This window comes from Salmo salar, chromosome 19 (genome assembly GCF_965601325.2).
Source record: "Salmo salar chromosome 19, fSalSal1, whole genome shotgun sequence".
NCBI lineage: Eukaryota > Metazoa > Chordata > Actinopteri > Salmoniformes > Salmonidae > Salmo > Salmo salar.
The window spans coordinates 60,917,087-60,944,742 of NC_138309.1; the positions used below are offsets into that span (position 1 = coordinate 60,917,087).

Sequence of the window (27,656 nt, forward strand, 5' to 3'; positions counted from 1 at the left end):
AATCAATTCAGAATGAGTGAGATTAACAGTCAGGTTAACGCAGCACATTTTTTCGCATGGCAAATGGATGAAACCACAGACATCAGCTGTCGCTCACATTTGTTATTTATCGTTAGGTATATGGATGATCAGGGGTTTATTCGGGAATGTTTCTTGGGTTACTTTGATGTGTCAAGTGGGTGAGATGCGCAGTCTGTTTGACTTGTCCCTCATATCAGGAGAGAGAGAACTCTGAATTGTCTTGAGTTTAACTTCATGGAGAAACTTGTTTCCCAAACTTATGTTGGCGCTGCTGTAATGAAATGTATCTGCCATTTGTATTTACAGCTAAGTCCCCTCCAATTGAAGCCTTTAAGTCTGGGAAAACTCCAGGGCTGGATGGTATACCAGGAGGTATACCAAACCTTTTTTGATATACTCAGAGGACCGTTATTAGCATGTTTTAACCACTCCTATATAATTGGTAGATTATCTGACACCCAACAAGAAGGTCTGATTTCATGATTACTGAAACAGGATCCAAGTGGTAAATATAAAGATCCTGTCCATTTAAAACAATTGGAGGCTTCTTACACTTCAGTGTTGTGACGCAAAAAGTATAGCTAAATGCTTAGCGCATTAAATTAAAAAAGCTATTGTCGAATCAAACTTTTTTTTTTACGTGGACGATACATTGGAGATAATATAAGACAAGTACTGGAAACAATAGAACACTAGGAAATATCTGGGAAACCAGGCCTGGTATTCATAGCTGACTTTGAAAAGGCCTTTGATAAAGTACGACTGGAGTTTATATACAAATGCCTGGAACACTTCAATTTTGGAGAATCTCTTATAAAATGGGTTAAAGTTATATATAGTAACCCTAAGTGTAAAATAGTAAATAATGGCCACATCTCAGAAAGATTTAAACTGTCAAGAGGAGTAAAACAAGGTTGTCCACCATTGGCATATCTATTCATTATTGCCATTGAAATGTTTGCTGTTAAAATCAGAGCCAACAATAAAATTAAAGGGATTAGAAATCCAGGGCTTAAAAACAAAGGTGTCATTGTACGCTGATGATTCATGTTGTTTTCTTTTAAATCCACAAATAGAATCCCTTCACACCCTCATATATGATCTAGATACTTTTCTAACATCTCTGGATTAAAACCAAATTATGATAAGTGTACTAAGTATATTAAGTATTGGATCACAAACATATTTATTTTACATTACCGTGTAGATTACCAATAAAATGGTAATACATTTTAATAGAAAGTTAACAAAAATAGCTACCATGGAAAGGAAAATACAGTTGAAGTTGGAAGTTGACATACACCTTAGTCAAATACATTTAAACTCAGTTTTTCACAATACCTGACATTTAATCCTAGTAAAAATTCCCTGTTTTAGGTCAGTTAGGATTACCACTTTATGTTAAGAATGTGAAATGTCAGAATAATAATTTATTTCAGCTTTTATTTATTTCATCACATTCCCAGTGGGTCTGAAGTTTACATACACTCAATTAGTATTTGGTAGGATTGCCTTTAAATTGTTTAACTTGGGTCAAATGTTTCGGGAAGCCTTCCACAAGCTTCCCACAATAAGTTGGGTGAATTTTGTCCCATTCCTCCTGACAGAGCTGGTGTAACCGAGTCAGGTTTGTAGGCCTCCTTGCTCGCACACACTTTTTCAGTTCTGTCCACAAATGTTCTATGGGGATTGAAGTCAGGGCTTTGTGATGGCCACTCCAATACCTTGACTTTGTTGTCCTTAAGCCATTTTGCCACAACTTTGGAAATATGCTTGGGGTCATTGTCCATTTGGAAGACCCATTTGCGACCAAGCTTTAACTTCCTGACTGATGTCTTGAGATGTTGCTTCAGTATATCCACATAATTTTCCATCCTCATGGTGCCATCTATTTTGTGAAGTGCACCAGGCCCTCCTGCAGAAAAACACCCCCACAACACGATGCTGCCACCCCCGTGTTTCACGGTTGGGATGGTGTTCTTCGGCTTGCAAGCTTCCCCCTTTTTCCTCCAAACATGACTATGGTCATTATGGCCAAACAGTTACATTTTTGTTTCATCAGACCAGAGGACATTTCTCCAAAAAGCACGATCTTTGTCCCCATGTCCAGTTGCAAACCGTAGTCTGTTTTTTGTTTATGCCGGTTTTGGAGCAGTGGCTTCTTATTTGCTGAGCGGCCTTTCAGGTTATGTCAATATAGGACTCGTTTTACTGTGGATATAGATACTTTTGTACCGGTTTCCTCCAGCATCTTCACAAGGTCCTTTGCTGTCGTTCTGGGATTGAGTTGCACTTTTCGCACCAAAGTACGTTCATCTCTAGGAGAAAAAACACATCTCCTTCCTGAGCGGTATGATGGGTGCATGGTCCCATGGTGTTTATACCACCGTACTACTGTTTGTACAGATGAACGTGGTACCTTCAGGTGTTTGGAAATTGCTCCCAAGGATGAACCAGACTTGTGGAGGTCTACAATTCTTTTTCTGAGGTCTTGGCTGATTTATTTTCATTTTCCCATGATGTCAAGCAAAGAGGCACTGAATTTGAAAGTAGGCCTTGAAATACATCTACAGGTACACCTCCAATTGACACAAATGATGTCAATAAGCCTATCAGAAGCTTCTAAAACCATGAGATCGTCTTCTGGAATTTTCCAAGTTGTTTAAAGGCACAGTCAACTTAGTGTATGTAAACTTCTGACCCACTGGAATTGTGATACAGTGAATTATATGTGAAATAATCTGTCTGTAAACAATTGTTGGAAAAATTACTTGTGTCATGCACAAAGTAGATGTCCTAACCAACTTGCCAAAACTATAGTTTGTTAACAAGAAAATTGTGGAGTGATAAAAACAAGTTTTAATGACTTCAACCTAAGTGTATGTAAACTTCTGACTTCAACTGTGTGTGTGTGTGTGTGATATATATATATATATATATGGGATTGGAAATGATGCAGACAATTACATTGGAAGCAATATTAAAGCTGATCCACCCCCTAAAAAGTCCACTCCTGTTCCCAGTGTCAATTCCCTCCTGATATGAACTGAAGCCATGTCTCATTTGTTGTCTCATCCAGTGGCGCAATGAATCTCCAAGCACCGAGTAGCCCTGTCCATTTTCTCTCATTACTGTATGTAGAGTCAATCACATACACATTGACATTACTACACCTCAACGGGATTTTAATCCTTGCTAGGACTAAATCCTTCTCATGACTTTTTGTAACCGCGTCGTGTTATTGTTCTTCGGTCTATCCCAGTCAAATCCTGTCCTGCCCTCAGTGGAAGTGTTGGAACTCTTCTCCAACACCATCCATTCATGATGAGCCTGTCCTACACAGAAGCCTCTGAACACCTCAACCCATGCCTCATTCAGTCACTGCTGTGATCCCTTCCCCACACTAAGTAGCCCTCTCATTCCCCATAATATGTCTCTTAAATGTTTTAGGTTAAAATTAAAATAAATTTGTCTTTGACGATTTTTTCAAAATCTCTGTGCATTCTGCGCCTATACCATGGGTCTGCCATCCAAACATGTTCACGTCACCAGCCTCCACTGGTGTGCCCTGTGTGTGTGTGTGTGTGTGTGTGTGTGTGTGTGTGTGTGTGTGTGTATGTGTGTGTTTGTTGTCTCTGTAATGCAAGAGTGTTGTGTCTCACCCTGCAGGTAGAGGGCAGAGATACCACAGTGACATCTTTCTTCCAGGTAGCCAGCCACATCCATCTCACTGTGACCCTGCACCAGCCCACTGCAGTCTGACACAGAAAGAGAGCAACAGATAGAGAAAGAAGGAAACAGTGAGCGTTAGTATGGTTAAGGACGGTACATAAGCCATTAGAGATACTAATGAGTTGAGACCACTTGATTGAACATTATATTATGTATTACGCACTTAAAAATACAACACCTCGAATACACCATGTCAGACAAATTGTCTAGTCATGCAGCAGACAGAATTATTCCTCTAATCATTCCGGAAATGTGTGCTACTAGCGTCAATTTCTATTTACACTTCCCTTTTCTTAAAATACTCATAATAAGCCCCATTTCCCAAGAAATATGGATGACATGGCTTACTTCCTGGGTGCTCCTGCCAATCACCGGAGAGGGGCGCCAAGCATAGGTCGATGTCGCTGGAGAAGGCGGGGCTGGGGCAGATGTTGGTCAAGCGTGGGGTGGGGGAGGAGCTGGTCCAGGAGGAAGGGCTTCTCGCCTCACAGCAGGAGCAACGGCTGAGAGACACAGGACCTTCCTCCACTGACCTGTAGCGTACACAGAGATGCGCGTGCACACACATGCAAGGTATATTTATTGACATTAAGGCCTAGATTCAATCAGATCGATGTTAACTGGCGATAGTAGACACCCACATAGCTGATGTTTGAGGTGTCTGAGGAACTGCGTTTGAGCTGTCAAATCGGTGAGCAGCTGCTCTTGTGATCATTGTCACGGAGCCATACCTGTCCCACCCGCGTTTGAAGTTCAGAACGAGAAAGCGTAGCCTATATAGAAATAGGGCCGGGACGATACCAGTATCACTGGAAACCAGCCCTAATGTTGGAAACAAACATCATTATGTTGTCATCCAGAGTCACCTTTAATTTATTTTCCAAGCTGTAGCACACAATATTTTACATACAGCAGGTTTATAAAGGACCAAAGAGTTGTCTGCTTCTTGTTTTCATTTTTGCCATGGAAAGAATATTGCGATCCTGGCATCGTCTTAGAAATAATAGAAATCATAATGCTCAAATTGAAAATCCTTAAAGAAAAAAAATTACGAGAATTTCTATCAGCCTAATTGTGGTGTAGATTACATCTCACATTCCATTGTTTGAACTTGTAAACAAGGCTGCATGGGATTTCTCTTAATCCGACTCGGTGCAGTCAATGGAAATGTCCGGTTTAGATATCATTGCGGCAGCCGCTTGTGGATTTGACAGCTTTCTAATGCATTTCCACCTCTGACACTGTCAAAACATCAGCTATGCAAATGTCAGCTAAAGCGGATCGGACTGAACCGGTCCCTAAGAAAAGACTGTCTAGCTTCACTTGATCTATATACCTTGATGAAGAGTTTTATTCTCAGCAGTAAAAACAAGTGAATTTCATTCCTACCTGAGTACAGGCATCACCTGCTGCCCTCTGATGGCTGAGAGTTTAATGAGAAGTCTCAGGTCATTACTGAACACTAGGGTGTCTCGGAGAGTGCTGTTGGTTAGGGTGGTACCAGCCCTACACACAGTGACTGTGTCAGAACACAGCACTACGGCTCCATTGGCCGGAATTGTGGCCCCCTCGGGAAACACCTGGTCTGTGAGAGAGATAGTGGAGAGATTATAGACCAGGTGAGGGAGGGAACGTGTGAGAGAAATATACACTTTGTTTTATTTGTTCCGTTTATCTTTCCAGGTTACTGTTTATTAGGGCAACAAAACGTTTCAAAATGTTGTGCAAATAGTCCCTCCCCGTTTCACACCATTTTTTTGTGAACATCACCCTGCTCTCACCTGCTCCGGTGACGTTCCCGATGAGGTAGAAGCCGTTGTGGTCGGTGATACTGGTCAGGGGTAGGGCCATGGTCGTACCGGTGCGATTCTCTTCAAACACTGTCAGGACCAGGCCCTGTAGGGAGGTCAGGGGCGGTCCTAGCAGCTCCACAAACCCCCTCTGCCGGCTGTGGTTGGTCCAGCGAGCACCGCCCACCTCACTGATGACCACGCCCTCAGGGGGAGGGGGTGGACGGGGACAAGAGTTCTCCCTCAGAGGTGTGGGTGGGGCTACCTGAAGAACAATAGAATTGATAGGCGTTCAATGGTACAATAGCTTGCCAATTGAACAGGTGCCCTGGCTATCTAATAGACAGACTGGGGCAACGTCCCAAATATCTTCTTTCTAGTACACAGGAAGATGCCAGATAAGTAAATGCTTTCTTTCTAGTTACGCAATAGCCAAACAATGAGCAAAATACAACTGGTTAGAGCAGGGTTGTGCCGATGTTGTCATACTTGTATTCGTGATCGTATCCATTTTTAATCACACCCTGATACTCAGATTTACTCGTGATCGGAAAACCCAGAAGTGTGGTTCAAATGCCGGTAAAGCCTATACCACAAGTACACATCACTGCACTATCACTCAGAGTGCATCTCAGAGCACATCGTTATGTTCCTTCACACACATTGTTAAACGACCCGACATATGAAAAGGCACATGATTTACTTACTTAGTCCAATTATCAACGACGGCTAATAAATAGCCTAATGCATGGCTGGCTTCTACTGCCTGCATTTATTCCAGACACAGATTTAGAGATGAGGCTGGGCTAATTTGCTTGCCCCGTATGTTGTTTCACTTTTGAGAGAAGCAAAACTTCTTATGCCACAACATTTGATCAATCAAAATAAAAACAATCTACATTTGTCATTTTACTTTCTAATGATCTGACGCTCTGTAAAATTGCCTGGGTGAGAAGAAATAATAACAGCAAGCAAGCATGCAGTGGCTTGGACCGCGACAGATGACGTCAGCAACAGACAGAAAAAGAAGACCTACTAAACAACCCCTAGTAGACAGACTAAAACCACCATATAGCCTGAGCAAAGTCGACAGGAAATAACTAGATTGAACAACAACGACTAGCTACGGATTCTGATTTATACACAATGTTTGGAGAAGGGGAGACTTGTGCCCTAAGACGACTGACTGTGTGAGTGTCTGTCCGGGGAAAATGAGAGCCGAGGGAGAGCGGCTTGTTCTAATCCAATCGTTGCGGCAGGCTCAACTGATACCCCGCCACGTTTCTTTACAGACAGAAGAACTAGCCAATAGTTGTTTGGAGCACACAGCACTTCACACTGTTTGAGGGAGAGAGAGATGTGTGCTGGCAGCTGAAAATTTCTTTTTTTCCCCCAATCACGGATAATTACAAAAATACCCGAGTCATATTCGTATTTGGGAAATTCTCCATATCCGTTACAATACTTGTTTTGTCTGAGTACTCGGCATAAGCATTTTGCTGCACTTGCAATAACATCTGCTAACCATGTGTATATGAACAATACATTTGATTTATAGTTGTTCCATTCCAATAAGTTAACAAAAAATTGGAAGAGAGATATATTTTATAGTGAAAAGACCAAGTATCCTTGAGGGCAAAGGGCATGGCATATTATGGTTGTTTTAGCAAAAATATAAAATGCAACAGTTTCAAATACTTTACTGAGTTAAGGTTCATATAAGGAAATCAGACAATTGAAATGAATTCTTTAGGCCCTAACCTATAGATTTCACGACTGGGAATACAGATATGCATCGGTTGGTACCTTTAAAAAAAAAAATGGTGAGCCACACCCCTATCTGGTGTGACCACCATTTGCCTCATGCAGCGCAACATATCTCCTTTGCATAGAGTTGATCAGGCTGTTTATTGTGGCCTGTGGAATGTTGTCCCACTCCTCTTCAATGGCTGTGCGAAGTTGCTGGATATTGGCGGGAACTGGAACACGCGGTCTCGTACACGTCGATCCAGAGAATCCCAAACATGCTCAATGGGTGATATGTCTGGTGAGTATGCAGTCCATGGAAGAACAGGGACATTTTAAGCTTCCATGAATCGTGCAGAGATCCTTGCATCATGGGGTTGTGCATTATCATGCTGAAGCGGCAGATGAATGGCATGACAATGGGTCTCAGAATCTCGTCACGGTATCTCTCTGCATTCAAATTGCCATCGATAAAATGCAAATGTCTTGGTTGTCCATAGCTTTTGCCTGCCTGCCCATACCATAACCCCACTACCACCATGGGGCACTCTGCTCACAACGTTGACATAAGAAAACCACTCGCCCCTACAACGCCATACACGTGGCCTGCGGTTGGAAGTACAGCCAAATTCTCTGAAATGACGTCGGAGGCGACATATGGTAGAGAAATTAACTAATTCTATTCTATGGCAACAGCTCTGGTGGACATTACTGCAGTCAGCATGCCAATTGCCCTCTCCCTCAAAACTTGAGACATCTGTGGCATTGTGTTGTGTGACAAAACTGCACAATTTAGAGTGGCCTTTTATTGTCCCCAGCACAAGGTGCACCTGTGTAATGATTAGGGTTGCAAAGGGTCGGAAACTTTCTGGTAAATTTCTGTGAATTTTCCGTAAATTTTCCATGGGAAGTTAAGCCCGGGAATTTGGGGAATTCTCCTAAAATTCAACCAAAAAGTTGAATTTGAAATCTTATAACAGTGACCCTTTTTTGTGGGATACACATAAGGCAATTCTAGGTCTTGTGGCATATTTTGGTTAAACTATCCCCAATTCAATGGAATTGCAACCCTCTGCAGGCACAGTGCATTCTTCCATCACATGTACAGCTGATTCTCAAGATCTTGCACACTAATGAGACGCTATTGAGCCCACACTACTACACTGTCTGAGCCAAGGACTACATGTTATCTAGTAAGTTTGGATTACAATACTGGGTGGGGTGAATATATTTTATATGACATACATGATTTTTTTGTTAACTAGTAAATAGTAGCCTACAGCAATGCGTGTTTAAATCATTTCTAACTAGATGTTCCGCTAGCGGAACACCGCTCCAATATCCAATGATAGGGCGTGGCGCGAATTACAAACTCCTCGAAAAATCCAAAAACGTCCATTTTTCAAACATGACTATTTTACAGCATTTTAAAGACAAGACTCCTTTATCTAACCACACTGTCCGATTTCAAAAAGGCTTTACAACGAAAGCAAAACATTAGATTATGTCAGGAGAGTACCCAGCCAGAAATAATCAGACACCCATTTTTCAAGCTAGCATATAATGTCACAAAAACCAAAACCACAGCTAAATGCAGCACTAACCTTTGATGATCTTAATCAGATGACACTCCTAGGACATTATGTTATACAATACATGCATGTTTTGTTCAATCAAGTTCATATTTATATCAAAAAACAGCTTTTTACATTAGCATGTGACGTTCAGAACTAGCATTCCCACCGAACACTTCCGGTGAATTTACTAAATTACTCACGATAAACGTTCACAAAAAACAAATTATTTTAAGAATTATAGATACAGAACTCCTTTATGCAATCGCGGTGTCCGATTTTAAAATAGCTTTTCGGTGAAAGCACATTTTGCAATATTCTGAGTAGATAGCCCGGCCATCACAGGCTAGCTATTTTGACACCCACCAAGTTTGGTACTCACCAAACTCAGATTTACTATAAGAAAAATTGGATTACCTTTGCTGTTCTTCGTCAGAATGCACTCCCAGGACTTCTACTTCAACAACAAATGTTGGTTTGGTTCCAAATAATCCATAGTTATATCCAAATAGCGGCGTTTTGTTTGTGCGTTCAAGACACTATCCGAAGGGTAACGAAGGGTGACGCGCCGGTGCGTATCGTGACAAAAAAATTCAAAATATTCCATTACCGTACTTCGAAGCATGTCAAACGCTGTTTATAATCAATTTTTATGCGATTTTTCTCGTAAAATAGCGATAATATTCCGACCGGGAGACATCGTTTTCATTCAAAGATCGACCACTATCCAAATGCGCTACTGTTTTTCAGCCAGGGACTTCAGAGTCATCATTCAATGTTGTGGCGCCTTCTGAAAGCCTATGGCAGCCTTAGAAAGTGTCACGTTACAGCAGAGATCCTCTGTTTTCATGAAAGAGGCTAAAGAAGGCCAAGAAATGGTCAGAGAGGGCACGGAATCTTCTCAGGTTTTGGCTTGCCATATGAGTTCTGTTATACTCACAGACACCATTCAAACAGTTTTAGAAACTTTAGGGTGTTTTCTGTCCAAATCAAACAATTATATGCATATTCTAGTTTCTGGGCAGGAGTAATAAACAGATTAAATCGGGTACGTTTTTTATCCGGCCGTGAAAATACTGCCCCCTATCCATAACAGGTTAACAGTTTCTGCTAGTTAGTTTTTGCTACCATGTGGGTTTTAGCTTGCTTGAGCCTAAGGAGTGTTCACCTTTTTCCATACATGTTTCATTTAAAAACATGTATCTTACAAAGGAGTTGTTTAATCTAACTGCTTAACAATTTATATGTACATGGAATTGTATTTGGGTTTTTTTTACTCATTTTTTATCATCTTTACAGGAAAATGCCACAGGCACTATCTGATGTGTGGAGACATTTACCAGTAGCTAATGTGAAAGAAAAGCTGTTTACATTTGCAAATACTGTGCCAAATCATATGTGAAGAATGCAACAAAGATGCAGAATCATCTGGCCAAGTGCATAAAGTTCCCTCAGCACTCACAACAAGCAACCTCTGAGAAAAGTCCTTCTACTTCTATTCGAGCTGAAAATGATGAATCAGACACCTTATCGATAGCAGCAGCTCATGGTCCTCCTGAATCAGAAGTTTTTTTGACTCAATGGAGGAACGTAGTCAGAGAAATGCTGATGAATGTCTTGCTCGAGCTGTGTATGCAACTGGTTCACATCTGATGCTCACAGGCAATGTGCATTGGAAGAGATTTCTGAATGCTCTTCGCCCAGCATTCACTCCTCCAACCAGACATGCTTTATCTACTCATTTGCTGGATGCAGAGTTCAACAGAGTTCAAGTGAAAGTCAAGCAAATCATAGAGAAAGTAGACTGATGGGTGGTCGAATGTTCGTGGGCAAGGAATAATTAACTACATCATCTCCATCTCTCAACCAGTATTCTACAAGAGCACAGACACAAGGGACAACGGTCTCTACATTGAAGATGAGCTGAAGGCAGTCAAAAATGACCTTGGACCACAGAAGGTATTTGCACTGGTGACAGTCAATGCTGCGAACATGAAGGCTGCTTGGTCTAAAGTGGAGGAGTCCTTCCCTAACATCACACCCAGAGGCTGTGCTGCTCATGCATTGAATCAGCTCCTCAAGAACATCATGGCACTGAAAACAATGGATACACCCTACTAGAGAGCCAAGGAAATTGTTAGGTATGTGAAGGGTCATCAAGTTATAGCGGCAATCTACCTCACCAAGCAAAGTGAGAAGAATAAGAGCACCACATTGAACCTGCCCAGCAACAGTCTCCAGTCTCCTGGAGGGGAAGGAGTCTCTCCAAGAAATGGCCATATCACAGTCTGCCGATATGGCCAGCCCAATCAAGAGGATCCTCCCGGATTATGTATTTTGGGAGAGAGTGGTAAGCAGCCTGAAACTCCTGAAACCTATAGCAGTAGCCATTGCACGGATTGAGGGAGACAATGCCATCCTGTCTGATGTTCAGACTGCGCTGGTGATGTAAGAAAATAAATCCGTACTGCCCTGCCCACTTCACTGTTGCTCAAATCAGAGGAAACTGCAGTTCTGAAATACATCAAAAAGCGTGAAGACTTCTGCCTGAAGCCCATACACGCCGCAGCGTACATGTTGGACCCCAAGTATGCTGTCAAGAGCATTCTGTCTGGTGCAGAGATCAACAAAGCCTATGGTGTCACCACTACCGTGTCTCGCCACCTTGGCCTGGATGAGGGCAAGGTTCTTGGCAGTCTGGCGAAGTACGCTTCCAAGCAAGGGCTTTGGGATGGAGATGCAATATGGCAGTCGTGCCAACATATCTCATCAGTCACCTGGTGGAATAGACTTTGTGGATCTGATGCTCTTTCCCCTGTTGCCTCCATCATCCTCTAAATCCCACCAACATCAGCCACCTCAGAGCAAAACTGGTCCTTGTTTGGGAACACACACCAAAGTACGCAACAGGCTGACCAATACAAGGGTTGAAAAACTGGTTGCCATCTGGGCAAATATGAGGCTTTTTGAGACTGACCACGAGCTAACCTCAACAAGGTTGGAAAGTGACAGTGAAGATGAGGCCTCAGAGTCTGATGTTCAAGAGGTGGACATTGAGGAGGTCCAGGGAGAAGACATGGAAGCCAGAGAGGAAGACAACCAAAGCTTTAGTTTCTAGACTATCATTTTACAGATGCATGTTGAAAACGTTTTTGGGAGATGCGATGGATCATTGGGGATCATTCAATATTCCCTTTCTTTTGTTGTTCAGTGAAATCATCCCATGTGAAGAGTCAACTCATTTAATTAAAGTTAAATTCGTAACTAAATAGTTTTTTAAATTTATATTGGAAGGATTTAATCATTTGCAATTAGGTCTACTTATGATAAGGTAAAAGGTTTATGTTTCTGTCTCCATATGCACTCACTGTATATAGACTTTTTGTTTTCTTTTGCTCTACTGTATTATTGACTGTATGTTTTGTTTATTCCATGTGCAACTCTGTGTTGTTATATGTGTCGAATTGCTATGCTTTATCTTGGCCAGGTCGCAGTTGCAAATGAGAACTTGTTCTCAACTAGCCTACCTGGTTAAATAAAGGTGAAATAAAAAATAAATAAATATTACATCTACATTTAATTGGTATTAATATTAATTTGCATAATTCCCACAGAAAGTTTCCACCTATGAATATTCCCCAAAATGTGCAACCCTAGTAATGATCATATTGTTTAATCAGCTTCTTTATATGCCACACCTGTCAGCTGGATGGATTATATTGGCAAAGGAGAAATTCTCACTAACAGGGATGTAAACAAATTTGCACACACAATTTGATAGAAATACGTTTTTTGTGCGTATGGAAAATGTCTGGGATCTTTTTCAGCTCATGAAACATGGGACCAACACTTTACATGTTGTGTTTATATTTTTGTTCAGTGTACCATAGCTAAGGGACTCTGGAAAATAGCCTCTGCTGATGTAATACAGGAAGGGGTCCTCACCACGAAAGCAGACTGGTCGGCGGGCAGGAGGCCGTTACAGCGGCTCAAGGCCTCGTCTCCGGGCTGCACTTCCGAGTCCTCCAGCAGGGGGAGCTGTCCTGGGGTCAACGCATCGCTCAGCTCCTGGGTGTCCTTGTCTGAGCCTCTCAGCCGGTACACCACCGCGTCTAGCAACCCCTGGGTGGGGATCCCTGTCTGAAAGGCAGAGGGCGGGCCGAAGGAGCTGCGGTACAGGGCCACTGCGTCCGGTCCGTTCTGGATGGTGTTGGGTGGCAGGCGGATCGAGGGGGCCGGGACCAGCCTATCACTGCCCACCAGGAAGTAGCCTTGGGCAGTGGTGAAGTGGCCTGTGAGGCTGATCTCGCGGTAGGGCTTGCTGTTGTGTCCGCTGAACAGGAGGAGCCACACGGCCTGCAGAGAGACGCGGCGGCCCGACGGGTGCCACAGCTCGATGAACTCGCCATCCTCGGCTGGGCCCGGGTTGTCAGCATTTACCTCGCTGATCAGAAAGTCTCCCCGACCCCAGGGAGGGAGGTGAGGGGGCACTTCCGTACCCCCAGGGACCACTGAAGAGCGGAAAAAGGAGATTTACCAAATAGCAACAGGTCAAAACTCAATATAATTTATCCAAAAAGTAGTGTCTCTTCAATTTGGTAACTATTTACATTAAATTGCTCTTATACCCGTGTTTGTAAACACATTGTTAGATAGCAATTATATTCTATTCAATGTATGTTCATTATCCTAAATGTTTATTGAATTTAATTGGCTATGATTGATTAGAAGCTAATCGATTTGCCTATATGCAATAATGTGTATCACCAATCGAAAGCATCCCCAATGTAAAGGTGTCAATGTGATAGAGAAATATGTAACACTCACCAGTGGCGTGAGGGCAGATCTTTGGCCATGGGCACTGGTTGGGCTGTCCGGGGGTTTGTGGCGCTTCCCAGAATACACCAGGGTCTCTGGTCCAACTGGCCACACCACAGCGACTGAGGTAGAGGCCTCCTTCCCCAAACCTGAGAAAGACCAGCAAGGTTAGTACTTCAGCCTAAGACAGATAAATAGATGGATGGGTGGCTGGATGAGTATGGGTGGGTGGATTACCTGGCGCTGAGCTGATAGGGCTGTCTGCCTGGTATAAGGGTCTCTGTGAGGTTGGCGCTGGGTTGGTTTCCTGGTCCAGCGAACACAAAGGCGTCTAGGGGCTGCGTCTGGCTCAGGGGGCTGCCTACAGGGAAGTCAGAGGCCTTGCCACTGTACAACGCCACTGCCCCCGACTCATCTCCTGATGTATAACATAGTAGAACTTAAATCACTCAACATAGCTTTCACACCAACAAACACGGCACTTTTCATACACAGGACGTGAAACAATTTGCGTAGATATAATTTCACACACAAAATACACAGGTCCAGCTCCTCGACTCATAGAAATCTCTGCAAGACCTCCCAATGAAGAGATATGAAGCTTTTCTCAGCCCTGAAGACCAGTAGGAGCTCCTCCAGGTACAGGTTCACTGACCTTTCATGTTGTTCTTGTCGATGGTGATGGAGATCAGGCCTTCCCTGGAGGTGTGCACGTCGACACTCTCGCTAACCGTGTCTGTCCGCCCGTCCAGCACCAGCAGCACCAGAGGCCCTGCAGCCTGGGACTCGCTTAGCTCCACAAACCCGTCCACCTGCCCCCCTCCCAGCTTCAGCTCGCTGATACGCGTGGTGGCAGTGCTGGGATCAGGGGGGATGCAGCGGTTGCGTTGGCCAGGTGATGGCAGGTCCACCTGGAAGCCCCAGCTTTCCCCAGAGATCAGGCACCTTTCGATGGACTCATCCCCCTCGTGGGCCCCCTCGTCCTCCACGAAGGCCGACTCCCCAGGGGTCAACGTCTCAGCCAGGACCTCTGCGCCCCCGGACCGCCGCGTCATGTACACGATGGCATCCACCAGCCCCACGGCTGTGGCGTTCATCTTCTCCCCGTAGCGTGCCGCAGACGTGTGGTAGAGTGCGATGGCGTCTGGGCCATTCTGGACGGTGTTGGGTGGGAGGGGGATGGCCGGTTTTGGCTGCATGTCCACCGAGCCAACCAGGAAGAAGCCCCGGTCATCTGTGGTGTGGCCCTTCAGGTCCAGTACTTTGTAGGCTATGTTGCCATTTCCATTGTAGAACACCAGGGTGTAGCCTTCCAGTGAGGCCCTCTGGCCGCTGGTGTGGTAGAGCTCAACAAACTCAGTGGTGTCCAGTTTGGGGTTGTCTGCGTTGACTTCACTGATGATGAGGCAGGGATCTCCCCAGACTGACGCAACCAGACACACAGACAGGCAGACAGCGTATGTTGCAACCAGGTGAAGGGCCAGTCTTACCATCATGGTTAACTACTTCCCCAAAAATGTCAGCGCTAAAATGCATTAAGGGTTGAAAGTCTGAAAGATGAAAAAAATTAAGAAGAAACTTTTGAGGCACAAAAACAACAATTATTGACTAGAAATCACAGAAGGTGAAATGATGTTGTGGTGAGGCTATCATAACGGTCTTCACCACCCAGACAAGGGGCAAACTCAAAACTACATTACTGTTTATCGGTTTTTACAAAAATAGAGAGTGCATGTTGCAATCTAGGCTAGTAGTATCTGATTATTGATTCTCCAAAAACAGGAAAATGATCGGTAATGTATGTCTCTTATGAGTTACAGTGTGGGCAAATCCTGCATTTCTTGGAAAGCACATGTAGACTAGGATACATTTATTTCATCCAAAATAATTTAGGCCGTGGCTGCGGATTAATGCAAAAATTGGTCAACTGTGATTTGTATTTTATTTTTTCTCACTAGTACTAGGATTATGTTTTATAGCTTCCTGGACCTTGAATTAACCAAATCGTAGCTGTAATCTTCGGTAGACAACGTTAAAATAAAAATGTGCGTAAGTCAATTTTCGATCTTTTCTTACCAAACGGTAGACCAGGGAATCACAACGACTGTGAATATTGGCTCGAGCACCATAGCGCATAGAAAACGAAGAAAGTTGCCTGCAATTTTTTTTTTTTTTTAATGCTTAACTAGGCTACTATACGTGCTATGTAGCTATAGCGTGTAAATATTGGAACTGAATATCTTCAGTTAAAACCCCATTCAAGACCACAACTTGTTGCATAGAAGACGATATTCAAGTCACGGCTATTGCTATCTCAGCGACGCAACGGTTGTCATTCGAGTTCAGCAGTGCCACACAGGGTTAGGGTTACAAAGTAGCGACGTGACTTACTGTATTTCAGTGTCCCCGTCCACGACGAAGGGAGTATTGAAACAATGTTTACAATCCAACAGATCAGTTTTTTTTTGTTTATTCCGAGAGAGATATTCGTAAACTTTGTTTCAATCTCTGCCGCTCCCAGCGTCGTCTGTCCACATTGACAAAGCACTTTCTCCCCCCTCTCGCGTGCGTGGGCGTTGGGAGGGGGGATGATCCTTGGGTATCCTTCTCGTGCTGCGTAACATTCCAGACCATTCAAATTCAGCTCTATGGTCTGCCTGTGTTTTACAACAACAAAAATGATATTTTGGCCTTATGTTTAGAAAAGTGATTTTATTAGATTTGGCGTGTTTACATTTTTATTAAAGGACTTTTTAAATATTTTAGGGGAATGTTGACCTACACTTTGATTTATATGGCCTGTAGGCCCCTGAGAATCCACAAGGACTGCGCAACACATTGGCCACCCGAGCACCAGCAACCTCATCTAATATGTTCTTGGTTAACGAGCATGAAGAAAAATATGAATCACATTTTTAAGATTCACAAGTGTCTCTAAATGTAGGGCCAAGTCTACCAGTGACTTTCCACATGTGCCATTTTACATTGTAGTTTGGACATTAGAAGTTACTTTATTTTATTCAAATCAAATCAGTTGTATTTGTCACATGCACTGAATACAACAGGTATATAATATTGTCTAAACAACGGAAGTCTAGTCGTATATCTGCGCTGAATAATTTTTCCTATTGAGGTTTTGAAAACGGCTGACTTCAAGAGCGAATGCACCTAAAAGCAACTTCTCGTTTTGAAAATGTAATATGTGGCATTGCTATGAGTAAGAAACATGTATTCTACTGTCAAAATTGACTAGTGTAAATATGATAATTTTGGTCATAAAGTCGGTCTCATCCAAAACGGAGATTTGCAAAATAATACGAAAACAAGGTGTCACAGAATGAAGGGTATTGTACGTTTTTCCGTGGGTTGGGTTTATAGAATTCTTCCCTCATGCCCACAGCTGGCAGCACCCAAGTAATCTTATATTCTGAGCACAGATGCAAATGACCATTCTGATCATAATACCCATGGTAAATTTGGTGTGACATATGATATCCCTATGGGCTAGTTAGGGACCATCAGTAAATTACACAATATACATGGGATACTTTTTAAAAGGTCAATAGCTCCACATTTCAATGATTTCAAAACCTCGAACCAACTATACATTGAGACAACTAAAAGATGTGCAACATGAAAATATTGTCCCATTTTCATTGTGTAATTTATTGATTGGGTCATTTTTCATAAAACCCTGGCAAGAGTGGCTAAAAGGGTGTTTAGGGTCCCCAGTGGTTCTGCAAGTGTAGAGAGGATATTTTCCGCTGCTGTCCTGCTTTCCTGCTTTCCGGTGTTTATATGCTGTTTAATATGACATGTAGCCTATTTGAAATGATGAGCAATACTTACATTCACCTTTTCATGTTTATTAAAATACTTTTCATTCAAATCATATGGTTTGGTTTCAATACTTCAAAACCAAATGGTAGGTCCAGGTAGTAACACAAATAGAGGGAATTTGGAGCCAGTTTTTTCCCTGTGAGCACAGAGCGGTTTTTGAAATGCTAATTTAAAAATGAATGGTGAAAAAATGATTGGAACCATTTTGCTGTTTGACCACCTTGTTTTATGGGTATTATGACACCTATGCTGTGGGGCGCTATGGCTGCTAGCATTTCTTAATAAACCAAATCTCAAACAAAGCCAAATCAGGAAATGCAGTCACCCTTTAAAGGGAACTGAACTTCCTGATTTAGCCTTGGTTTCAACTCCTCATTAGGAAATGGGGAAAGGCTATGAGGGCATGCCTCACACCCAAACCGATATTTCATTTCAGAATCATTTTGGGGGGACTAAAGTTAGGTTAAGGGTTTGGTGAAGGTCAGGGTCAGTTTTAAGTTTTTGCTAGGTTTGAGTTTTTTTGGCAGGTTTTGAGATAAAACCAAAACTGTTACATTACCCTTCATTCAGCAAAATATATATTTTTTCCCTAATTATCTTGCAAATCTCAATTTTGGATGAGACTGACTTATGACCAACATGATCATATTTACACTTTGAAGTACATTTTGACACTAGAATAAACGATTGACTAATATCGATCCCACATAGGCCATTTTTTAAGAGAAGTTGTTTGGTTTCAGATGCTCTTGAAATATGATCCAGTGACCAGAGAAATGAGGAACCTGTGGTCAAATTGTGTCTTCTTTGGGGTTTTAAATGATCTCTCCCTTTAGTACACATCAAACCCCAAAATAATTCATTCACATTTCCAATTTTTTAAAGGTACCCTTTCTCCAATATGAGCTAGGATATTTGGTTGCAAGATGTCCATTTACAAAGGGTATATCAACTGTTAAGTACTTGCTGTTTCCTACCAGGCTGGGTCTCTTAATCCTGGGTCTTGGTTAATGATCTTGGATTGGACTGTGGTATAGCCCTTTTCTCAAATGAACACATCTGTAACACAAACAGCAGTTTGTTGTCCTCCCATAATACCAAGATGTGTAAAGATATGTACAACATGTTAAATTCACTTCAGACATATAGATCTGCAATATGTTGTGTGTACACCTATAGGGATAGGGAAATTAACCTGCTTTGGTATGTGAAAGGGTTAAACAAATTAGGTATGAAGCTATGTTCAAAACAAGAATAAAACAAAATACTTTCTAATAATTTACAATTTACACAGTATGAGCCCAAACTCCATGCACTTGTGTTTTTGGGCTAAGCCTTTGATTACTATCACCTGTATCCCCTGAGCTACTCTACTTGGAACAACCAATCAGCTCACTGGAACAATTAATGCAGTTTAGAATGAAATAACCGAAAACTAATGCATGACAATGTTTTGTCATGTCATTACATTGTATTTCATTTTAAAACCTCAAGATGGCCCTATATGCACAGTCCTGATGCAGTAGCATAACAGACCGGATGGTCTCAAGGCATTCAGGGCATGTGTAATGTGTTAAAGAAATACCAATTATTTTTGAAAGCCTTTGGGTTCAAACATTACAACTGAAAAATGTATTGCCTTATAAAGGATTATAATACTTTATTACCAGTTAATCCCTTATGTTCTCTTTGTGGCTTATTACATGTATCTTGTGCATACATTTAAATATGCGTTTTGTAGGCATAAGTGTTCACCTTAACCCTGGTAGGTTTGAAACATTATCTGTTGTAGCCTGATATATCAAAGGCTTATTTCAAAGCCTTCCCTTTTGGTGTAAAAAAAAAGAAAGAAAAGGTTTTCAGAGTCATTTTCCAGACAAAAAATACATGTAGGCCAGACACACTGACACTCATTCTGGTCGTAGTTTACCTCAGGGATGGCCTCTGCAAAATGAAAATGTTATTTATCGTCTGCTACCAGTGTTGGAAGCCGTAAGCGTCAGTGGGCTTGTTAATGATCCAGGCTGTATCACAACCAGCTGTGATTGGTCCCATAGGGCGGTGCACAATTGGCCCAGCGTCGTCTGAGTTTGTCCGGTGTAGAACGCCATTGTAAATAAGAATGTGTTCTAAACTGACTTGCCTAGTTAAATAAAGGTTATATTTTTAAAAAAAAACAATTATTAACACAAATCACTTTCTGTAGAATTGTGCAACATGTATGTCATCACTCTCAATGGTATTTACATGTGTTACATTTGAGTGATTTGTTGGCTTTGCTTTCCCCAATACACTCAACAACAATGAAGTCTCCACTTTTTGGAGCAGAAGATGAGGATGCTAGTTACAGTAAATCAAAAGAGGGGGCTCATGGGTAGGTGTCAGTAAGAGGGTGACATTAATTGGAGAGAGAGAGAAAGGCAGAGAGAGAGGGAGAGCAAGAGGTTGTCCAGATTGTTTTCACACTCTTGCCTTGACCACCAGAAGACAGAAAGAGAAAGAGAACAGTTATGAGCTGAAAAACAGTATGCCAGTGCAAGGGTGGACAGTAGCAGGTGACCCAACCCTGGTTTGTAGCTACTATGATTTACCATTATAGTCAATTTAATTGCAGTAACTCTGTTACTGATTAGTAGGTAATTCTGTTACCGATTTAGTAACAAAATTCGTTTATCACTTAATTTAAACGAAATTGATATTAATACAAACACTGCACCAGGTCTACCTTTACTTGATACTTCTGTGAACTTTCATTATCTTCCCTCCTCATTGGGGAGAGAAATTAGAAAAGATCTTCAAGATATGTGGGTTTTTGGTAACGGAATGACAAGACACTAGGCAATGTTTAAAAGGCATATAATTTCTCAAAAACTAAGTATAAGTGTTGATATTACACTGAACAAAAATATAAAGTGGTAGTACCGTGTTTCATGAGCTGAATAAAAGATCCCAGAAATGTTCCTTACACACAAAAAGCTTATTTCTCTCAAATGTTGTGCACAAATTTGTTTACATCCATGTTAGTGAGCATTTCTGCTTTGCCAAGATAATCCACCTGACAGGTGTGGCATATCAAGAATCTGACTAAAAAGCATGATCATTCTACAGGTGCACCTTGTGCTGGGGAAAGGAAAGGCCACTAAAATGTGCAGTTTTGTCACACAACACAATGCCACAGATGTATCAAGTTTTGAGGGAGCGTCCAATTGGCATGCTGACTGCAGGAATGTCCACCAGAGCTGTTGCCAGATAATTGAATGTTCATTTTTCTACCATAAGCCACCTCCAAAGTTGTTTTAGGGAATTTGGCAGTTCGTCCAACCGGCCTCACAACCGCAGACTACGTATAACCACACCAGCCTAGGACCTCCACACCCAGCTTCTTCACAACGAACACAATTGTATGTTATCGATGACAATTTTAATGCACAAAGATACCATGAAAAGATCCTGAGGCCCATTGTCGTGCCATTCATCCGCCGCCATCACCTCATGTTTCAGCATGATAATACACAGCCCCTTGTCACAAGGATCTGTAGATGATTCCTGGAAGCTGAAAATGTCTCAATTCTTCCATGACCTGCATACTGAGGCATGTCACCCGTTGAGCATGTTTGGGATGCTCTGTATCAACATGTATGACAGCATTTTCACAGTTCCCACCAATATCCAACAACTTTGCACAGCCATTGAAGATGAGTGGGTCAACATTCCACAGGCCACAATCAACAGCCTGATCAACTCTATGCGAAAGAGATGTGTCGCTCTGTATGAGACAAATGTTGGTCACACCAGATACTGACTGGGTCTGATCCACACCCTACCTTTTTAAAAAGGTATCTGTGACCAACAGATGCATATCTATATTCCTAGTCATGTGAAATCCATAAATAAGGACCTAATGAACTCATTTCAATTGACTGATATAAACTGTAACTCAGTAGTCTTTGAATTTGTTGCATGTTGCGTTTATATTTTTGTTCAGTATAGTTGGCAAGGGTCTGTACTTCAACATTGTGTTTTGACATATTTCTAATACCTTAAGACTTTTTCTGAGATGTTTTCTTAGACCCCTTGACCAGAAATCAAAGCCTTCAATTATTCAATTTTTTTAAGATGGAAATTATTTGAAAAAAATATATATGCTTTTAATTTCCTAAAAATATAGACTCTTAGCTTTCATTTGACACCCATTTTGAAATGCTCCTATCAGCTTCACATGTTGGTCGTCGTGGGTCCTTTACATGGAAATGCCGAAGTCTCAAACCCATTGACTGGGACTCCATTGTGGGCCTGCCAAGAGGTAAATTAAACTGTCAAGCAAGGAAAATGAGCAAGACTTGTCTCCTGTGGTGGTTAGACAGATTCCTGGGAGGGAAGTGATTCATATCCTCTGTTGATGATGACACTTCCCACTGAGCTCAGAAGTAATTTCAACGTCTAGTTTTGATTTATATTTGGTTCAGTTGTCAACTGAAGTGAATTCAACACAAAATAAATAAAAAAATTAAATGTCACCATGTCATTGGATTTAGGTCAACAGTTGGGTGAAAAAAAGACATTTCCCTTACATTGATGACTTTTTGTAAATCTGGTCAGATTCCCATGTGTACTGAGCAAAAATATAAACGCAACATCAATTCAAACCAAATGTTATTTGTCACATGGGCCGAATACAACAGGTGTAGACCTTACAGAGAAATGATTAGTTTACAAGCCCTTAACCAAAGATGCAGTTTTAAGAAAAATAAGTGTTAAGTAAAAAAAATAGATAAGTAAAAAATTATATATATATAAAAAAAAAAAAATCGTACAAAAATAACAAATAATTAGAGAGCAGCAGTAAAATAACAGTAGCGAGGGGGGGACAATGCAAATAGTCCGGGTAGCCTTTTGATTAGCTGTTCAGGAGTCTTATGTCTTGGGGGTAGAAGTTGTTAAGAAGCCTTTTGGACCTAGACTTGGTACTCCGGTACATCTTGCTGTGTGGTAGCAGAGAGAACAGTCTATGACTACGGTAGCTGGAGTTTTTTACAATTTTAGGGTCGCTTACACTGCATGGTATAGAGGTCCTGGATGGCAGGAAGCTTGGCCCCAGTGATGTACTGGGCCGTACGCACTACCATCTATAGTGCCTTGCGGTCGGAGGCCGAGCAGTTGCCATACCAGGCAGTGATGCAACCAGTCAGGATGCTCTCAATGGTGTAGCTATAGAACTTTTTGAGGATCTGAGGACCCATTCCAAATCTTTTCAGTCTCCTGAGGGGGAATAGGCATTGTCGTGCCCTCTTCACAACTGTCTTGGTGTGTTTGGACCATGACAGTTCGTTGGTGATGTGGACACCAAGGAACTTAAAGCTCTCAACCTGCTCCACTACAGCCCCGTTGATGAGAATGGGGGCATGCTTGGTCCTCCTTTTCCTGTAGTCCACAATCATCTCCTTTGTCTTGATCACGTTGAGGGAGAGGTTGTCATCCTAGCACCACACGTCCATGTCTCTGACCAGTCAGTTGAAATAAATTCATTAGGCCCTATTCTATGGATTTCACATGACTGGGCAGGAGTTCAGCCATGGGTGGGCATAGGCCCACCCACTTGGGAGCCAGGCCCAGCCAATCAGAATTAATTTTCCCCACAAAAGGGCTTTATTACAGACAGAAATATTCCTCAGTTTCATCAGCTGTCCGGGGTCGCTGGTCTCAGACGATGCCGCAGGTGAAGAAGTCGGATGTGGAGGTCCACATGTGGTTACACGTGGTCTGCAGTTGTAAGGCCGGTTGGACGTACAGCCAAATTCTCTAAAACGACGTCGGTAGAGAAATGAACATTCCATTTTCTGGCAACAGCTCTGATGGACATTCCTGCAGTCAGCATACCAATTGCATGCTCCCTCAAAATTTGAAACAGAGGGGCCTTTTATTGTCCCCAGCACCAGGTGCACCTGTGTAATGATCATGCTGTTTAATCAGCTTTTTGATATGCCACACCTGTCAGTTGGATGGATAATCTTGACAAAGGAGAAATGCTTACTAACAGAGATGAAAATAAATGTGTGCCGAAAATTTGAGAGAAATAACCTTTGAAAAAATTCTGTGATCTTTTATTTCAGCTCATGAAACATGAGACCAACCACTTTACATGTTGCATTTATATTTTTGTTCAGTATAGACTCAACATCACCAATTTTTATTTATGTGTGGAAATGGCATGGAAACAATGTTGATTGAACCAGTTTTTGAGGAGGTCCTTTGCCTCATCTGTAGGAAAGCCTCTGATGTTGACAGGAAAAAGGTCAATAGAAATGTTTGTTGTACAAATTTGTTTGGGCATCGGTGTAATACAGCAAACTGCAATGCAATTCCTCTAGTCTAGGACTTTCATGTGAGGTTCATGTGGGTCCTTGTGCATTTCAATTTCATTCCTGTCAAAACAACTTCCACTCCTCAAAACGTCCAAGCGAAGACAAACTTGCAAGGTATGTTTCCTGACAGCTCTCCCCTTCCTTCTTCCCTTCCTCCCTTTTCCCTCCCTCCCTCCCTCCCTCCATTCAGTCTTTCAGTTTTGTTTGTCCTTCAGACTGCACTCACAGGGTTCCATCATCCTAACTCAGAGGCTTCCTGTGGTTTTGCAGTATTGTCAAACCATAAAGCAAGAGAACACAAAAGCCTCAAAGTCCTCTGTCTCCTTCAAATCTGCATTGCAGTAGAACAGCATTCAACCTATCGCCACTCAAACAGGGAATGTTGTTGGTCTCTGTCTAGTGGATGGATATCAGGTCGCTCATTTGATCACAGTGAGTGTGACTGTGTTTTGGATCTGAATAGAGCGTTGGCTCACTCTAGTGGCAGAAAGACAAAGATTGCCATCCCTGAATCATCAGATAGATTTCAGCTGCACCAGTCTGGCCTGTGGGTAGAGCATATGCGCCCGCCTGGAGTATTTAGCCAACCACAAGAAAACATTGATCAAACAACAGACGCGAGACCAGAACCCTACTCAGCCCCCCATAAACTCCACCCAGGAAGATGCTTTGATCAGAAGCTTTGGACTAATAATGTATGATCTATGGGAATTATATTGTTAAACTGATATAGGAATAGCTATCAGGGGGAAAACATTGATTTTGATTGAAGTCTGTCAGTCAGTGCATACTGTAAATCACCCCCCCCCCCCCCAGCATGTTTGTATGCCCTTTCATTCAAATGACCCCAATGACTTCCCCCAAGTGTCCCTCAACCTAATTTTCCTCCTCATTAGCTCGTATTGGAGAAATTTGCAATTTTGAGGACAGAGGAGAGCAGCTTGAATACCCACCAGAGGAGAACATGGATTAAACTTGCTAGAGTAGTGTGTAGTGAAGTGAATGGGACCCTCTAAGGGTTTGCACCACAACAGATATGTGATAGGAGAACGCAGCGAAGCCTCCCACAGACAAACTAAGACTTTGTGTGTATGGTGGTTCATACATAAGTGCATTTTGCATGCCTTTTCCAAGTGTGTGTGTGTGTGTGTGTCTTTGTGTGCATGTGTAGGGTCTACCCAGAGGAGGCATACGGATGACGCTGGTATTTGACATTGATAAATGAGGGAGAGACTGTACTCTACCCTTACAGCACATCTCAGCAAGCACACCTCATCAGCATTCAACATGCATCATTAGCTCATCCATCCATCCAATCACGTGAGATTGCCCCTGTAGAGTGTGTGAGTGTGTGTGTGTGTGTGTGTGTGTGTGTGTGTGTGTGGGCATACGTGTACTGGTGGGTGTTTGTGCACACTTGTGTAAGGGAGAGACTGAGGGAGAATCCCTTTGTGTTCCTCCCTCTGTATTCCCAAGGTCATCTGTAGGATATATGATCAGCTACAAGACAGTCAATGCATTCAATTCAAGGGATAGATGGCATTTAAGGTCAGTAATCACATAGAATTGACACATACACATTTATTACAAACCAAATAGCCTACATGTTGGATTGCTGATATATTATCGGATAAATGCAAAACGCCAATTGCTTTTCCTCAGCAGAGAAGAAAGCATACCATCACAAACTAATGTTTATTTTCATATCGGATTGGAATCCCCACATCTGATGGCATGATCTGAAAGGGTTAAATCCTAAGAGTGGGGTTGAGAGAGTACATCCAGCGCCTCAGCCAGCGAGAGAGAAAGATGATTTTGACAGGAGATTGCATTCAGACATATTTGATACCCAGTTCCCATGGTAACCAGCTACCATGGTGCACCTGACCTACATATGTGGCGTATGTACACAAACACATGCAAACCATCTGTTAGCGCTGCTCAACACGGGCTCGCAGGGAGTCTCACTGTCTGTCGTTTGAAAAGCCTTCAGAGCTTCAAGTGCAAACACTCCGGCTCTGTTGTCGTCTTTAGATCTGTGCAGGTTGGTGGAAACCTGCAGAGAAGAAGCATTGCCAAGACGACTGCAAGCAATTTGAAGACAAACGACAGTCCACATGTATAATGTAAACTGTTTACTAGAGACTAACCATTCCCTCAACCTGTTCTCATTTTAAAGGATTTCATGATAAACACACATTAAGGCTTAGAGCATGATTTCATGATATATTATCAATCATTGATGAATGAGAGTGGAGGCTTTGGATTGATGCTAAGTGCAGAAGTTAAAGTGTTGTGATTTATTGCCAATAGGACTTTATTGTACTTCTTCCATTGTGATATAGTGGCTTTTCCATTTCATGGCTTTTAGCTACAGTATAACAATCATCACATCCATGAAGAATTCTGCTCTGTGCTAAATGTGGGTCTATTGAGTTAAAAAACGAAATAGTGAGACCTCCGTCCTTAGTTTGTGTGCAATGATTATTGTGTGAGTTATGTGACAAAGCTATGCATGCGCTAGGCCCGTGAGTAATTTATAGAAACATACTTTGCATGCTAATGCATACACTGGCACAAGGAAAGGAGACAAAGAGCACCGATGCATGAACTCATGTGTCAACATATACGTGCCTTCGACACACAGAGAAAAGTCACTCACTAGCGTCATTACTGCGTAGGTCAAACTTAACCAAAGGTCAAGTGTTAAGAGAGGCTGTAACCACTTTTACATTATCTCATTCCTCCATCCTCTTTCTCTCTTATCTTGGTGTCCTGCATTCAAAAATAGCCGCCATCTTCTCTTTTTCCCCCTTTTGTCTCATAAATTCTGCCAAGACAGGGCAGGGGACAGTGGACTCCCAGGGGGTATGCTGGGTAATAAATCTAATTCCTGTCTGCATGTGGAGGCTCATGGGAAGGGCCTGGCCCACTTTCACTCAGACAAATATATCCACAATATGGTAGAAAGTGGGCCATAAAAGGGCTATAGACCTGGGTCACTTGCCAAGTCTGCTTGCCAAAAAGTCATATCCCAATTAGGACTCTGTCAACAAGTGTAACTTTTTTGGGGCTAGAGCTATTAGTATTTATAAACATTGTTGTTGTCATTTGGCTGACAGATGCAGAGGATTATGCGTCCTTAAGGGATGTGTGAATTTTGCTTCTTGTAAGCTATCAGCTGTTAGAGTTATCAGCGTCACTCTCATGGGAAATGAGCAGAATTCGAGACGTTCATAAAAGATTATCTGCACATTGTTGGAAATCTCTCAAGTGAGTGCTTGGATCTCTTGTGTCAAACAAAATACTTTTGGCTCGATGTCAAGAAGTTTGCCCACCCCTAACATAACCAGTAGTGGTGCGTGGGTAAAATCACTGAGGAAGCCAAGCCAGTAAAAAAGCCATATTACAACCTATGTTGTGATAATTGCATTGTTTGCTCTATAACCCATTTGTTCATACGCCACAGTGATATACAATAAGGCTGTGACAACAAAAAGACAACAGTCACACAGTGGCGGAATAAATTCAACTACAGATACAGTGGCAAGAAAAAGTATGTGAACCCCTTGGAATTACCTGGATTTCTTCATACATTTGTCATAAAATTTGATCTGATCTTGATCTAAGTCACAATAATGGACAAACACAGTGTGCTTAAACTAATAACACACAACTTATTGTATTTTTCTTGTCTATATTGAATACATCATTTAAACATTCACAGTGTAGATTGGAAAAAGTATGTGAACCCCTAGTCTAATGACTTCTCC

General features: G+C 42.1%; 1 protein-coding gene across 1 annotated transcript in view; it reads right to left on the reverse strand.

Moving 5' to 3' along the window:
* Positions 1 to 16,236, reverse strand: part of si:ch211-183d21.1 (uncharacterized) — a 33,305-nt gene extending 17,069 nt beyond the window's left edge. The window contains exons 1-9 of the mRNA XM_014158899.3: positions 16,073 to 16,236; positions 14,337 to 15,231; positions 13,919 to 14,099; positions 13,691 to 13,830; positions 12,809 to 13,374; positions 5,535 to 5,808; positions 5,143 to 5,338; positions 4,102 to 4,286; positions 3,684 to 3,779 (exon numbers count right to left, since the gene is read on the reverse strand). Of these exons, the coding sequence (XP_014014374.1) occupies positions 3,684 to 3,779; positions 4,102 to 4,286; positions 5,143 to 5,338; positions 5,535 to 5,808; positions 12,809 to 13,374; positions 13,691 to 13,830; positions 13,919 to 14,099; positions 14,337 to 15,177 (2,479 nt within the window). The 5' untranslated portion in view covers positions 15,178 to 15,231; positions 16,073 to 16,236. The remainder of the gene's footprint in view (positions 1 to 3,683; positions 3,780 to 4,101; positions 4,287 to 5,142; positions 5,339 to 5,534; positions 5,809 to 12,808; positions 13,375 to 13,690; positions 13,831 to 13,918; positions 14,100 to 14,336; positions 15,232 to 16,072) is intronic.
* Between the last annotated feature and the right edge of the window lie 11,420 nt (positions 16,237 to 27,656).